Source organism: Natator depressus, chromosome 6, assembly GCF_965152275.1.
Source record: "Natator depressus isolate rNatDep1 chromosome 6, rNatDep2.hap1, whole genome shotgun sequence".
Taxonomy (NCBI): domain Eukaryota; kingdom Metazoa; phylum Chordata; order Testudines; family Cheloniidae; genus Natator; species Natator depressus.
Window position 1 is genome coordinate 52,177,841 of NC_134239.1, and position 12,960 is coordinate 52,190,800.

Genomic DNA, 12,960 nt, shown 5'->3' on the forward strand with positions numbered 1-12,960 from the left:
GGGAAATCACTTTTGAAATGATTATTTTTTCCTAGATTTTTATGCAAGAGACCTAAAAGTTTCTGGTATATGGTGTTTTTTCCAGTTGCATTAATTTTAAATTCCATTTTAAGTGTGTCTTACAATAATATCTGGATTGCTTTGGTGCTAACTCTTGAGTCTAACTGTAAACCCCCCTCCACCACCATTCTCTGCAGCTAGAGTTGAGGAGGGCTGTGAAGGTTTTGCTGGGTGAAGAATGCTCATTTGATTTTCCTTCTGCATCTGGTTTACAGTTGCTTTTTGGCTTGTGGCAGCTTGGTGCGAATTTACTTTTGGTCTTGACAAATACAAGTGGTGCCCGTTATCCTATTGCAAGCCTTTCAGTCCCTTGTGCTACTGCATTGCCTGCTTCCACTGGCAGCCATCCGACACCCACGCTGCCTTTCCAAAGGAACTTGATTCCAGTGCATATTGACCCCTGCTGCCCTGGATCTGCAGGAAAAAATACCAGGGAAAAGTAAAAATAATCCAAGACACAAATGGTCTGTTCTCTTGTTATTTAAATATTTGTTGCTGTGGTTTTTTTTAATCAACCCTGTATCATCTAGAAGATGCATATTCTTGAAGAAGCGCTGCCAACTTTCTCCCTTTGTCACCCCTTCTTCGGTATTCCTGAAGTTCCAATAAGGAGCAAGTCTTTTTGCTAATCTTTCTTCTCTTCCAGGCAGCCAGATGTATTTTGCCTGTTGCAGGGACACCTTTGGCTAAAATCTTTTTATAATTAATTCTTTGGTGGTATTCATAACAAACAGGAGACGAACAATTATAAACTAGCATTGGTCTCTTAATTTGACTGGGGGGGAAGCTATTTCTTACCTAATTTTTGGAAATAGCTTCCAACAGACATGTGTGTCTGTATATGTGTTTCCTCTTGCCCTGTTTGGAATCTCTAATGAAAATGTTTTCTGAAATGTAACATAGCGCAGATGGATAACATTGCTTCATTGTCAGGTTATGCATATTCCCCAGTTTAGAAAGCTGGTGCCCAACCATCATGCGTTATTTGTGCACTTACCCCACAGAGTTTTGTAGTCTTTATCTTGAGTGTGTATCAGCTACAGATCTGCTTTGTTTTGGTTTCAAAGGCTTTTTGTCAGACAGATATTAAGCTTATAACTAGGGACTAGTGAATCAGTTTGGGTGTGGACCTGTGGGATTGAGGTGGGGAGAAGACAACAATCAAACATCTCCTTGAACTTTGATAAGCTTCATATCTGAAAAACATCCAACATAATTAGGTAGATGGGGTGGAGGATCGTGTTGCCAAAGAAGACAATAACTGAATTGGCATGAAGAGGGGGCTACTCTGTTGCATCTAGAGGTGTTTCACAGCACTGAACCATGTGCTTGTACTGGGATAGTTTGCACTGCTGCCGCCCGGTGCTATATGTGGCCTACAGTTCCTGAACTTGTGTCTCCAGAGCTTGACACCTTTCATGAGCACTAATAAAAGGCAGTTTTGCCTAGCAACTAGAGCACTAGACTGGGACTTGGGAGGCTTAGGCTCTATTTCCAGCTCTGCCTTGGCCTGCTGGATGACCTTGGGCAAGTTGCTTTACTTCTCTATGCCTCAGTTTCCCACCTGTAAAATGGGGAAATTATACTTTTGTATACCTCCCTTTGTAAACCACTTTGAGATCTATAGGTGAAAAGTGCTATATATGAGCTGGGTGGCATTATTATAGTCACATGAAACATTTTACAGGCATGGAGAGGAAAAAGCGTGGACAGGACTCGGTGAAGAGCAGTAGGAGGGGGGCATACGTTTTGCTGAAATATTTTTTATCTAATTCGTTCTTTAATCGTTTTTATAGCAAACAGAGGAAAAAGAGTTATAAACTTGTCATACTCAGCATTTTGTTACACACTATGGCATTCCTGGTAGCCAAAATAGCTGGAATATCATGAAGACTCCTTCCAAGACTATAACTATATTAATGCCTCTCTAACCACAAAGAGAGTCTCTCTCAGCACAAGCTCTAAATTATACATTACAGAACTCTCAAAATGGACACAGCCAACAACTAACAAGATTTGCCTGTATAGAAGAGAAAGAGTTTATAAGGAAGCCTTGTTTTGTGGACCTTTTGTCGGGGAGTGGGGTGCGGGTCTCATTACTGTAGAAGGAAAATTTGGTCTCCATTAAGTCTAGGAAATGCATATGTTTGGCAGATACTGCAGAATAGTGATGGGAAGTTCAGGACCTGGTTTGGATGCTTAGCAAAATGTTGTTAAAATGAATTGGGTCTGCAAAATTTAAACTTGCTCTATCAACAGAATTTTGTCTTGTGAGCATTTTCTTTTCTCCTGCTTTTTGGTGGTCTGAAAATAATAAGAGTAGGCTGTGGGATGGGGGAAATGGGCTTCTACAGTTTTTGACACTTCAATTTGGAGCCAGGCAACACACCGGCTAATTGTGTTTTGATGCCCTCCAGTGACTGGTGCACATATAGGATAATAGCCTACTATTCTTACTAGCTAACACTTGCTGCTTTAACTTAAATGGAAGAGGCTTGTGTCTTTGGTTTCTGAAGCAATGGAAAGACTCCCAATGACTTAATTGGTTTTGGATCAGGCCCTTAGTGCTGAAGGTCTCAGGTTCAGTTCCTGGTGATGACCTGTAGTTAGGATTGTTGCACAGGCATTGAAGATGAGCATGAAAATATGATCGACGGGTGGGTATTCATCTTTTATACACAGACCAGAACATGCAGTATCTGTCTGGGTGACTTACAGAAGCTTAAGGAAAACAACATGTAAATTTCAATGAGCAAGAGTGAGTAAGAGCCATTCAAGAAATCTGTTGCAGGGCTCTGCAAGGTTCTTCAGGTGTAGCTGTGGAATTTGCTGCAGAACCCATCTCATCCTACAGATTTATGCTCCAGAATCTAAGCTTTCATTTTAAGAAAAGTTTTAGCCCTCTTAATTGCAATTAAGAATATGAACCTAATGCAATGCAGTCATCGTAGTTAGGAAAACCTGTATGCGTTGTTTAAAGACTGGCACAGATGTCTTAACTATGGTTATGTATACTGTCTTGTGACATAATGTGGCAATGCCTGTACCTGGTGTAAAATGTTTATACTGCACTGCATCAGCACTGAAAAATGCATACACACATCTTGTATGTATATCCTGAAGTAATAACTCTGAGAGGTGTGAACTGCCCCTTATTCATTTCAATGGTTTTTTTTTAACTCTGAAACCTAAAGATGATACGTGTCAACACTTAACTATCTCACTGCTGATCTTTTAGGCAGAAACATCCAGCTAACTTACTTATTCCAAAACTTTGTTCTAAACATTAAATCTTTGTTTCCAAAAGAGTTGACTTCCCTGTACCCAGCTACCCAAACTTTCTTCCTTGGCAACTGCTACGTTGTGGCTGGACATTTTCAATACCAAAATCCATAGCACACTTAAATGGCAGGACAGTGTAAAACACATGGAATTTAATATGACACAGTTGTGATGCTGTCCTGATCGTATTATTCATTTTCATACTTAACTTATAAAACCTCCATATTTTTAATTGAAATGAAGTGGATGCAGAATCTCCAGTCTACCACCCCAAAGGGCCATTGAGCATCTGTGTAGAATTTAGGCTCATTTTGCAGCAGATTACCTGGGGTTTTGCATCATTTAAAGGTGCAGTGCCGAGAAAAAAAATGAATTGGAACATCACTGCTGCATGTGCCACAGAGCTCTTATCCAAACTGTATTGAACCTGTATAATGGATCTGGGTGAAGCTTTGGACAGAGGCATATAGACTTTAAGTTCTTTGGGGTGATGACTATTTATTAGGTTTCAGAGTAGCAGCCGTGTTAGTCTGTATCCGTAAAAAGAAAAGGAGTACTTGTGGCACCTTAGAGACTAACCAATTTATTAGAGCTTGGCTCACGAAAGCTTATGCTCTAATAAATTTGTTAGTCTCTAAGGTGCCACAAGTACTCCTTTTCTTTTTATGACTATTTATTAGTGTCTTGTACAGCACTGAGAACATTCTTGGTGCTTAACAAGAATGAGGTTCAAGTCTTGTTATTTTCTTTAAGCTGATTCACCAATCTGTAGTCATAACACAGTGTCCTGATACCTTGTAGTGAACGGCATCTCTGTAAAAAAAAAAAAAAAAAAAAAAAAGCAATAGTGAGGAGGGTCACAGCAACCATGCCTAAGTTAGTCAGGTTCTTTAGCTGTCATAGATTCTGGGGGTTCCTTGAAGTCTGAGACAAGCTCCTGTGGACAAACAAGTCTTAGAGCAGTAGGTCAGAACCTGGCAGATGGATATGAAGGATGGGGGCGGGAAGGTGAGGTCAGCCTAAACCAGGGCTAGTTTGGTAGGGAAAAAATGTGGCTGTCACCTATGAAAGGGTTAATTTGAAAACTGCTAGAAATGGGTTCATGTCTTCGGGGAATGACCAGTCAATGGGAATTTGTTGTGTTGGTGCAGTGTTTCTACACTGGATTTTCACTGGCTGATTCTATCGTCTTTTGCAATCCTGTTGGAGGCATAGTGGAAAAGAGAAGTTCCTGCCTTCCATCTGTGCAGCTTAGCTAAGCATAGCTGTTTGTTTCCCCCCTAAACTGCTTGAAAACTTCTAAAGTACCATCTCTCAAAATACTACAGAAGGAGATATGGAGGAGGTGCAGTAGAGAGGCTTCAAAAGTTTTGGCTAAGTGTCCGAATTTTGGAGAATTTATCCAAATTCCACCTAACCTCTGATCCTTCTGCAGTTTACCCAGGTCTACTTAATTATCTCTTGGAAGATGACAATTGGGAGGGAAGTGCTTCTACATTTTATACTCGGTCTAGCAGTTGCACCTGGCTGTGTGGAGTAAAAACTCCAGGCCCCCTTTTGATACATCATTGATTCCGAAACCACTTTTGCAGGATCCCCCTGTTTTGCCCCATGCAATGGATGGATGTTTGAGTAACCTTCACTTCCTCCCCACCATGTCCTCATGCCCCAGAAAAGTTACAGATGACATTGTCTCTTCATCTTCATCTTGTTTCTTTCTTCTGTTCTCTGTGTCTTCCCCTCCATGCTGCCTGGGATGGGCATAGAGATGCACTAGTGGCTCCAGATTGAAGTGACTCTCACAGAAGTATTTAGGCCTTGTGCTCTCGCAGCAGAGCTAAATTAAATGGGAGGAGAGAAGAGATGCTTGGGCCATTGGGTTGCTACCAAATTCACATGGCTTATTCCCATGGCTGGCTGCTGTTAGGTACTGCTGCAGGGGCAGGATGGGAAGGTGGGCTGCTTTTAAAGAGCTACCCGCCACTTGTCCTAAGTGTAAACTTGTGGGAGGGGTAGATTAGGGGTTATGTAGGTTTCCTTGCTCCCCGCCTGTGCCCTACACCCTTCCTTCTCTTCACCAGTCTTCAGAACTATTTTGTTTCCTGAATGCTATCTTGGAAAACACCTATTTTAAGGCATTTCATACTGTGCATGCTTGTTTAGGCCCAGCAATTACGAATCAACTCTTTGCTTTTGTTACAGGCTGAACCCTTGGATTTGAAGGAAGGAGACCCAATGTATGCCAGCGAGATCACAACATTCATACCCTCCTTAGTTTGACCTTCAAGAGGAGAAGACTTCTGACCCCTTGACACCTTTCAGTCCTTCTGAATCGATGACTGGGGGTTCCACCCTAGCCCCACCCTTTGCTGTCCCATTCCAGAAAATGGGTTCATTTCGAAGGCCCAGGCCTCGCTTCATGAGCTCCCCAGTGCTCAGTGACTTGCCACGTTTTCAAGCAGCACGACAGGCTTTGCAGCTTAGCTCCAACTCTGCGTGGAACAGGTGAGGCCCTGCCAGTAACAGGCCTTAGGTAGCTCTGTTTGTAAAGATCTTTAGGTATTGACCTCAAGGGACTGATCCAAGGTATTTCAGATTTTTTTTCAGCTTAATCAGTCTGCTAGTGAGGATGAATGAGTTTTGGGTGCTCCTCAGATTTTGTCTGCATTGGGAAACTGACTCATTGTTGATACAGGTTGGTTCTAGCTTTCTTCAATTGTCCTTTCTTTAGTGGTGTTGAGAGACTGTGTTCATCTCCACTAACAATTAAACCACTGTACACACTAGCTCAGGGGAACCCGCTTATGACAGTGTCAGTAGAATGTCTATTTCCTCACACAGAAAGGACATTTTTTTGCATATTATGATGTCTTTCCCCTAATGTTGCCTGATCAGGCTCCTGTGACCAGCTGATAAAGTTGTCTACTGATGGCATGAATCTGTGATGACGTCTACTAGCATTCCTGATTTAACAATCAAGTCCTTCCCACAATGTATAGAAAGTCGATGTCGTCAAACCCTGAACAGTATAAAGACCTCTTTTTAAGATTTTTGTCTACACTAGTCAAGAAGTTGTTGGTTAGAACACCCGGCAGCATCTTTTGGGGACACAGCAGCTTTTTCCGAGTATTTTACAAGCATTGACTGTGATGCATTGAACCAGGACTCTAGCTTGGTCTGGATGAACTGGTGCTGTCTACAGAACTCACTCCAATGTGGACAAGAACCCAGAAATATTTCAGATGCACTGGTTTAGCTAGTCATCTACCCCAGGAGCAATGCTGGGTGCTGTGGGTTAGGTGCTGCAGGAATCCAGAAGCACTGGTACAGCCATGATTGTAAGACGTATAGTATGTGGATGTGCCACAGCCCAGAACTTTTGTGCATTTTGTGTAATGGTTTTCCCTTTAATCACTGTAGATACATTTGTCTCCCCTGAAGTACATAGACAAACAAGAGTAGTGATTTCCAGGGTAGCAAAAGTGGAATTATATAAGTGCAGTTAACCTCCCCGCCCCATTATGTCCACTCAGCTGTTGGCAGCTAGCTCACATTGCTCGGTGTGTTAAATCATCCTGACGTGTGTTATTTATGGATGGTGTACTGTCTTATTTCTCTTTGGCAGTGTTCAAACAGCAGTGATAAATGTGTTCAAAGGGGGAGGCTTGCAAAACAATGAACTTTACACCCTCAACGAAAACATCAGGTATGTTGCCAAGTTGTATGCAAAGAGCCATTTTGGTGTCAATCAGGTGGTGAGGTGAGGTGGAATTTTGTGGGAGAAGGGGAAAGGTTGTGTTCAACTTCCTCTTCTTTTACCCCTGGGGGGTGGGAGATGTGTATCTAAGGTTTGGAATAGGCTATTCTGGCCTGCACGTAGCTTTGATCAGAGCAGGTTTTGCGTTGATTTGGGTAAAGGGGATTTTTTTCCCTTCTTCGGGAGTTTATCTTCTTTGTTGGATACTAATGCAGTGTTGCCAACTCTTACAGTTTTGTCATTAGCCACATGATATTTGGTGTTTTTCCTAAAGCTCCAGATCCCCAAGTCATGTGATTAGTGAAGACTCTGCTTTCATGAAATAAAGGAATAAATAAATAAATAAATAAATAAAAAAATAAGCTACTAGCCCTAATGGTGGTGAAGAAAAGCTTGAAAATATGAACCCTAATGGTCCAAAAGTAGAAGGTTCTTTTTATTTGCCTAACATTTGTTATTTTTAAAAGCTCATGATTTTTAGGCAAATCTCATGGATGTTTGAATGTTTATGGTTGTCAGGGCTGATTCAACTAAGACCTCCCAGTCAAGGGTGACTTAAAAACCCACTCTACCTTAGGCTACTCGAATCTTGGCTGAAAACGGATTTCAGCAACAAGTCTGCAAAATGGTTTACTTTCTTATGGTGAGCAGACCAAACTATTTTCAATATTGTTGAGTCAGTGAGATTGAATCTTGGTTCTGCTTTGATTCTGTGGTAGAATCCATTCACCCTTTCACTTTCTGGCCTTTCCTGCATTGAGAAATTTTCTTATTTCAAAACCTGCTGAATGCAGCTTCAAAACCAGTTCAGTGAAAAAGGCCCTGGCTGCTTGAATCCAGGCCTACAATACAACTCCCAACTGTTTTTACTATCAGTTGTGCTAAACTGGTTTGAAAGTGGGTTCAGATTGTTAGGAAAACTTCCCCAGTGTAGCTAGGCTGGGAAAACTTCCCCAGTGTGTTTCAGTCTGGTCTACGTGAGAACTTTAAACGGACTTCAGTACTGGTTCAGAGGGATCTGCAGCTTGAAAACTGTTTTCAGCAACAGATGAATTTCCTAGTGTAGATAGGACCGTAGGGTAGGTGAGCCCCAGCCTCACAAAGACTGATTTCCTGTTGGCTTTTTACCAAAAGACGCGTGTTAAAGATACTTTCCTGGGGCTGACACCCACAGACATTGCTAGTATGTGGTGTTTTTCCTTCCATCATCTATCTCATTACATACACATGTACTCAGTTTGAATGTTGTCACAGAAGGGGAAATTGACACCTTTTATATAAAAGATTAACCATGTGGCATTATTGCAGTTCTCTTGTACACTAAGTTCAGACGGCTGTTCCAACTGAAGCCCTTATTTTCTGCAGCCTAACCAACCCTTTCCCTACTTTCAAAATAAAACCTAAAGGCCATGAAACTCTTCCCACTTTATCTCAGCCCAAAGGTCAAAGCTTCATAAAATTCCATTCAGCCACTTTTAAGATCCTCTGAGTAACAAAACAGTACCTTCCATGCCTTTAATTACCTCTTATAGGTGCTGCCACAGGAGTCAGAAGTCCCCAGATTTAGTGCCCCGTAAGGGGAGCTGAATTTGATCTACAAGAAGAAATATAGTTTAGAAATAAATGTCTTAATGATTTCAAAATAGTGTAGTCTGTGGTGCATTTGGTTTCTCTTGCTGAAATTAATACAGACTGTAAAGAGCTTGTTAAAGAGCAGGATTTTTTTGGGTGAAATTTAGAAATATTCCCACTACCTTTAAATGCACAGTGTGTTCCTTCAGATAGAGAGACACTTCTAGAGCTGGGAACACAATCATGAAATAAACACACTTACCTTAATTTAATGTTCTGAGTGCTCCCAGTGTTGGTTACATTTCAAAGTGTCAGTTCTTAAAGAAATAGCCTCCCAAATTCATTAGGTAGTGTATTAATTTCAACCTACGGAGCAAAGGATATGGATTTGCACACACGCAGATCTGTACTCAGCACCTGTGATTCTAAATCTTTCTTCTGGCAAACTGTCAATAGATGTGCACACTAGCCTGACACCTGGCTAGTTCTTACGTGCCATGAGATTGAGTCCGTGTGTTTTCCTGGTTTGTATTACTTGGTTCATGTTACCCACTGAACTCGCCCAATGCAAGATGTTTTTTAAAAGAAAAAACAAAAACACTAACAGCATCCCACTGATTCTCCACGGAGCTTGTTTACATGATATGGGGGAGAAATGAGAGGGTTTTAAATTGGGTAGCAAAGATGGGACTAGGGGACAAGAGAGTGGTAACATTCTGCTCTGAATCGCTGCCACAGAGCTTCACTAGCTCCTTTTTAGTTTTTCTGTACTGAAGAGGTGAGGAGCTCAGCAAGAGGAAAGCTTGGTCTATACTTAGGTCGACATAGTAGAAACCAGACCCCTGACCTACATAGTTACACCAAGCTTAGTCCCAATGCAGATGCAGCTATGTTGATTCTTCCCGTGATGTAAGTATTTTTGTTTGGGGAGGCAGTGTTCCTGTGCCAATGGGAAAAAACCTTCTGTTGGTATAGACCGCATCTATGCTGCGGTGCTATGCTGGCATAGCTAGGCCAATATAGCCTCCATACCACAGACACATCCAAGGTGTCAGAATGCTGCAGAGAGGTGGAATTTCAGGAAGCAGGAAATGAGCTTGCCATAGTTAGGCCATGTCTACACTACAGGCCCTATAGCAAAGAAGCTACGGTCCCGCAAGTGTGCAGCTATAGTGCCATAGTACAGATGGAAGGAGTTTTTCCATAGCTGTAAGTAATCTACTTCTCTGAGAGGTGGTAGTTACGTCAACAGAAGAATTCTTGAGCCTCATCTACTCTGGGGGTGAGGTCAGCTTAACTATGGTGCTCAGGGTGTGAGTTTTTCACACTGCTGAGGTATGTAGCTAGGTCTATCTAAGTATAGCTCACGTGTTAGTGTGAGGCAGTTACAATTCCCCCAGCGCAGCAGGTGCCAAAATGTATTGGTTCATGTCTCACCTTCTTAAAATGTTGTGAAGTGAATGGCTGGAACACCAGCCTCACATACCACCAGTGCTACTTCTACCACAATTTGGGACCCCGTGCCTACAGCCTTCAGTTGCAAGGGAAAGGAATTTTCACCAGTGCTTCACTCTCTGAGTCCTCAGATTCACTCAGCATCCACTGACTAAATATCCTGGTTTTTTTCACATCGGTGATCTGGCGGAAGCCAGTTTCAGAGCACTTCTGAAAATCAGGCCCCAAAAGACTAACCTTCTTATAGTTGCTGTCCCCTAGAGAAAGAACTTATCAGTGAGTCTGAGTCTCTCCTATTCCAGCTCTGTCCACCCTCGAAGGAAAGTTTCTGCTGGTAAACAGGGATGTTTAATTTTAGTGATGTGCGATGCAATTACTCCTGCAAAATGCCTGAACTTGCCAAATTAAACTGGCTGACAAAATACAGTCCTGTTCCAGTTGCTCCTGATGCAGCATTATAGTGGTGTTTTCTCCCCGTCATTGAGCCCATATAGCATATCCCCCCGTACTCCCCACATCCCTTTTGCATTAGTGAGAGATAGGTACATATGCTGAAACCTGTATAGACCTTTGTTATAGTCCAAAAGGCCCCCGTGTGTATACATATATGCAGAGATCTGAGGGGAAATAGCTACACATAATATGTATGTTCCTATGCAGAGACCTTTATACGTCCTCAGAGGATTGCAGCACCAAAAGATAATTTTATGTAAGAAATATTTTATCATGAAAATCGACTTTTTCTGAAGACTGCAAAAATAGTGGTAATATTGTCTCGTGCTTTGAACATGAACCTGGGAGTCAAACATCTCCCTAACTCAAATATTAGTTCCACTAGAGACTTTCTATATGACCTCTCATGAAGGGTGTGGAGAAAGTGAATAAGGAAGTGTTATTTATCCTTCCCATAACACACAAACCAGAGGTCATCCAGTGAAATTAATAGGTAGCAGGTTTAAAACTAGCATAAGGAAGTATTTCTTCACACAATGCACAGTCAGCCTATGGAACTCATTACCAGGGCATGCTGTAAAGGCCAAAAGTATAACTGAGTTCAAAAAAGGATAAGCGTATGGAGGATTGGTTCATCAATGGCTATTAGCTAAGATGGTCAGGGACACAACCCGTGCTGTGGGTGTCTCTAAACCTCTGACTGCCAGACGCCGGGACTGGATGACAAGGGCTGGATCACTCGGTCATTGTCCTGTTCTGTTCATTCCCTCGGAAGCACCTGGCATTGGCCACTATTAGAAGACAGGATACTGGGCTCAATGGCCCATTGGTCTAACCCAATATGACCATTCTTATGTTCTTACCTTGTGCATAGTCTCCTCTCGGTGCCTCAGTATCCCCATCTGTAAAATAGGCATTACAGTACTAATTTTCTGGGCATGCTGTAACCCCTCCCCCATGTTTGGTTTGAAAATCTATTTAGTCAAAAATTTAGCACTTAAAAAACCCCAACAACGTTCTCTCAATTTTAATAACTTCCCCCCCAAACTGGAAATATTCTGGGTTTTTTTTTTTTAAAGGGAGGATAACAACTTTCTCTCACTTTACTTCCCCTGTACCCTCCATTCTCCAAATGAAGACTGGGCGGGGGGAAATCCCCTAAATTTGAATTGAAAAATTTTTGCGTAGAAATTTTCTCAAGTGGTTTAAAACAAAACAGGTAAAATGCTGACTACAATGAAAACGGCTTATTGTTTAAAAAAAAAAAATCTTTCGTGGGGTAGGGAGCCATGTTTTTTCAGCCACCTTTAGTTGTAAGGCCTTTGTATACAGGACTTTATGTACAGACTAAGGAGGAATCCATCCTCATCCCTAACCTCCATTGGCATTATAGGAGGCATGCAGAGACATGAAGGGAATCTAGCTTTGACCAGAATCACACACTCCTTTCTTCATGGTGTTCCACTTACACATATCAGGATGTCTTTGGTATGACTATGGAGGTGATAACAGTGTAAATTTATGTACAAGTGGAGGAGTTATTTCAGAAAAATTCTGTGGGAGGCAAATTTGTGTCAGAATATAGAACATTATATGTGATTATATTATACCCTGCAAGGTCCGGGGAAAGGGGGAGCGGGGGGAGGACAAAAAGTGGAAGACATAATGGTGTGTCATAGACCTATGTAAAGTCGGGGGGTGGGAGGGATAAATCCACATTGAGGGGGCAACTGCCTCCGCCCCGTAGCGAATGACACCCTTTCTTGTGAGAAATGACCTGTAACCAGTTTATAATGCATGTTCCATTTCTTTTCAGACGTTTGCTGAAAAGTGAACTTGGATCCTTCATCACAGATTATTTCCAGGTTAGACATGTTCCTTAACAGATAACTAAACATTGCTCTGTTTTCTTTGTTTTAGTTTGATTTTGAAAACTTTTTCATATGTAGAAAAATAAATAGAATCACTTCTTACAAGTAGGTAGCCTGCATTCAGTGTTCTCTGCCACGCAGGTTCATGGGATCAAATACAGTATTTGGATATTTTTTACTAAGGGCTGCATTGTCTGATGTTCAATAATATTTGTTGTTATGCATGGTAAAATAAAGATGGCCAGCTCCCATGCCTCAGTGTGTGATGTGATCACCTGCTGGGATCAGGAAGGAAATGCCTCTCCTGAGCAATCTAATAGAGAACTGGGTGCACTGACGTTTCTTTTTGTCTTGGGTTGGCAGGGGTCTTTAGTGGTTAGAGCACAGGACTGTGGGGCAGGGGTGGAACTGGGTCCAGGAAAAAAAGTGATCTACTCCTGGTTCTGTCAATAACTTGATGTATGGCTTTGAGTAAATCACTTCCCCTCTGTAAACTAGGGCTGATACCCA

General features: G+C 41.9%; 1 protein-coding gene across 4 annotated transcripts in view; it reads left to right on the plus strand.

Annotated features, from left to right (window-relative positions):
• Nucleotides 1-12,960, plus strand: part of PRR5L (proline rich 5 like) — a 71,242-nt gene that overhangs the window by 16,074 nt on the left and 42,208 nt on the right. For all 4 annotated transcript variants that reach the window (XM_074956995.1, XM_074956997.1, XM_074956998.1 and 1 more), the window contains exons 2-4: nt 5,545-5,847; nt 6,968-7,048; nt 12,396-12,444. In XM_074956995.1, the coding sequence (XP_074813096.1) occupies nt 5,678-5,847; nt 6,968-7,048; nt 12,396-12,444 (300 nt within the window). In that variant the 5' untranslated portion in view covers nt 5,545-5,677. The remainder of the gene's footprint in view (nt 1-5,544; nt 5,848-6,967; nt 7,049-12,395; nt 12,445-12,960) is intronic.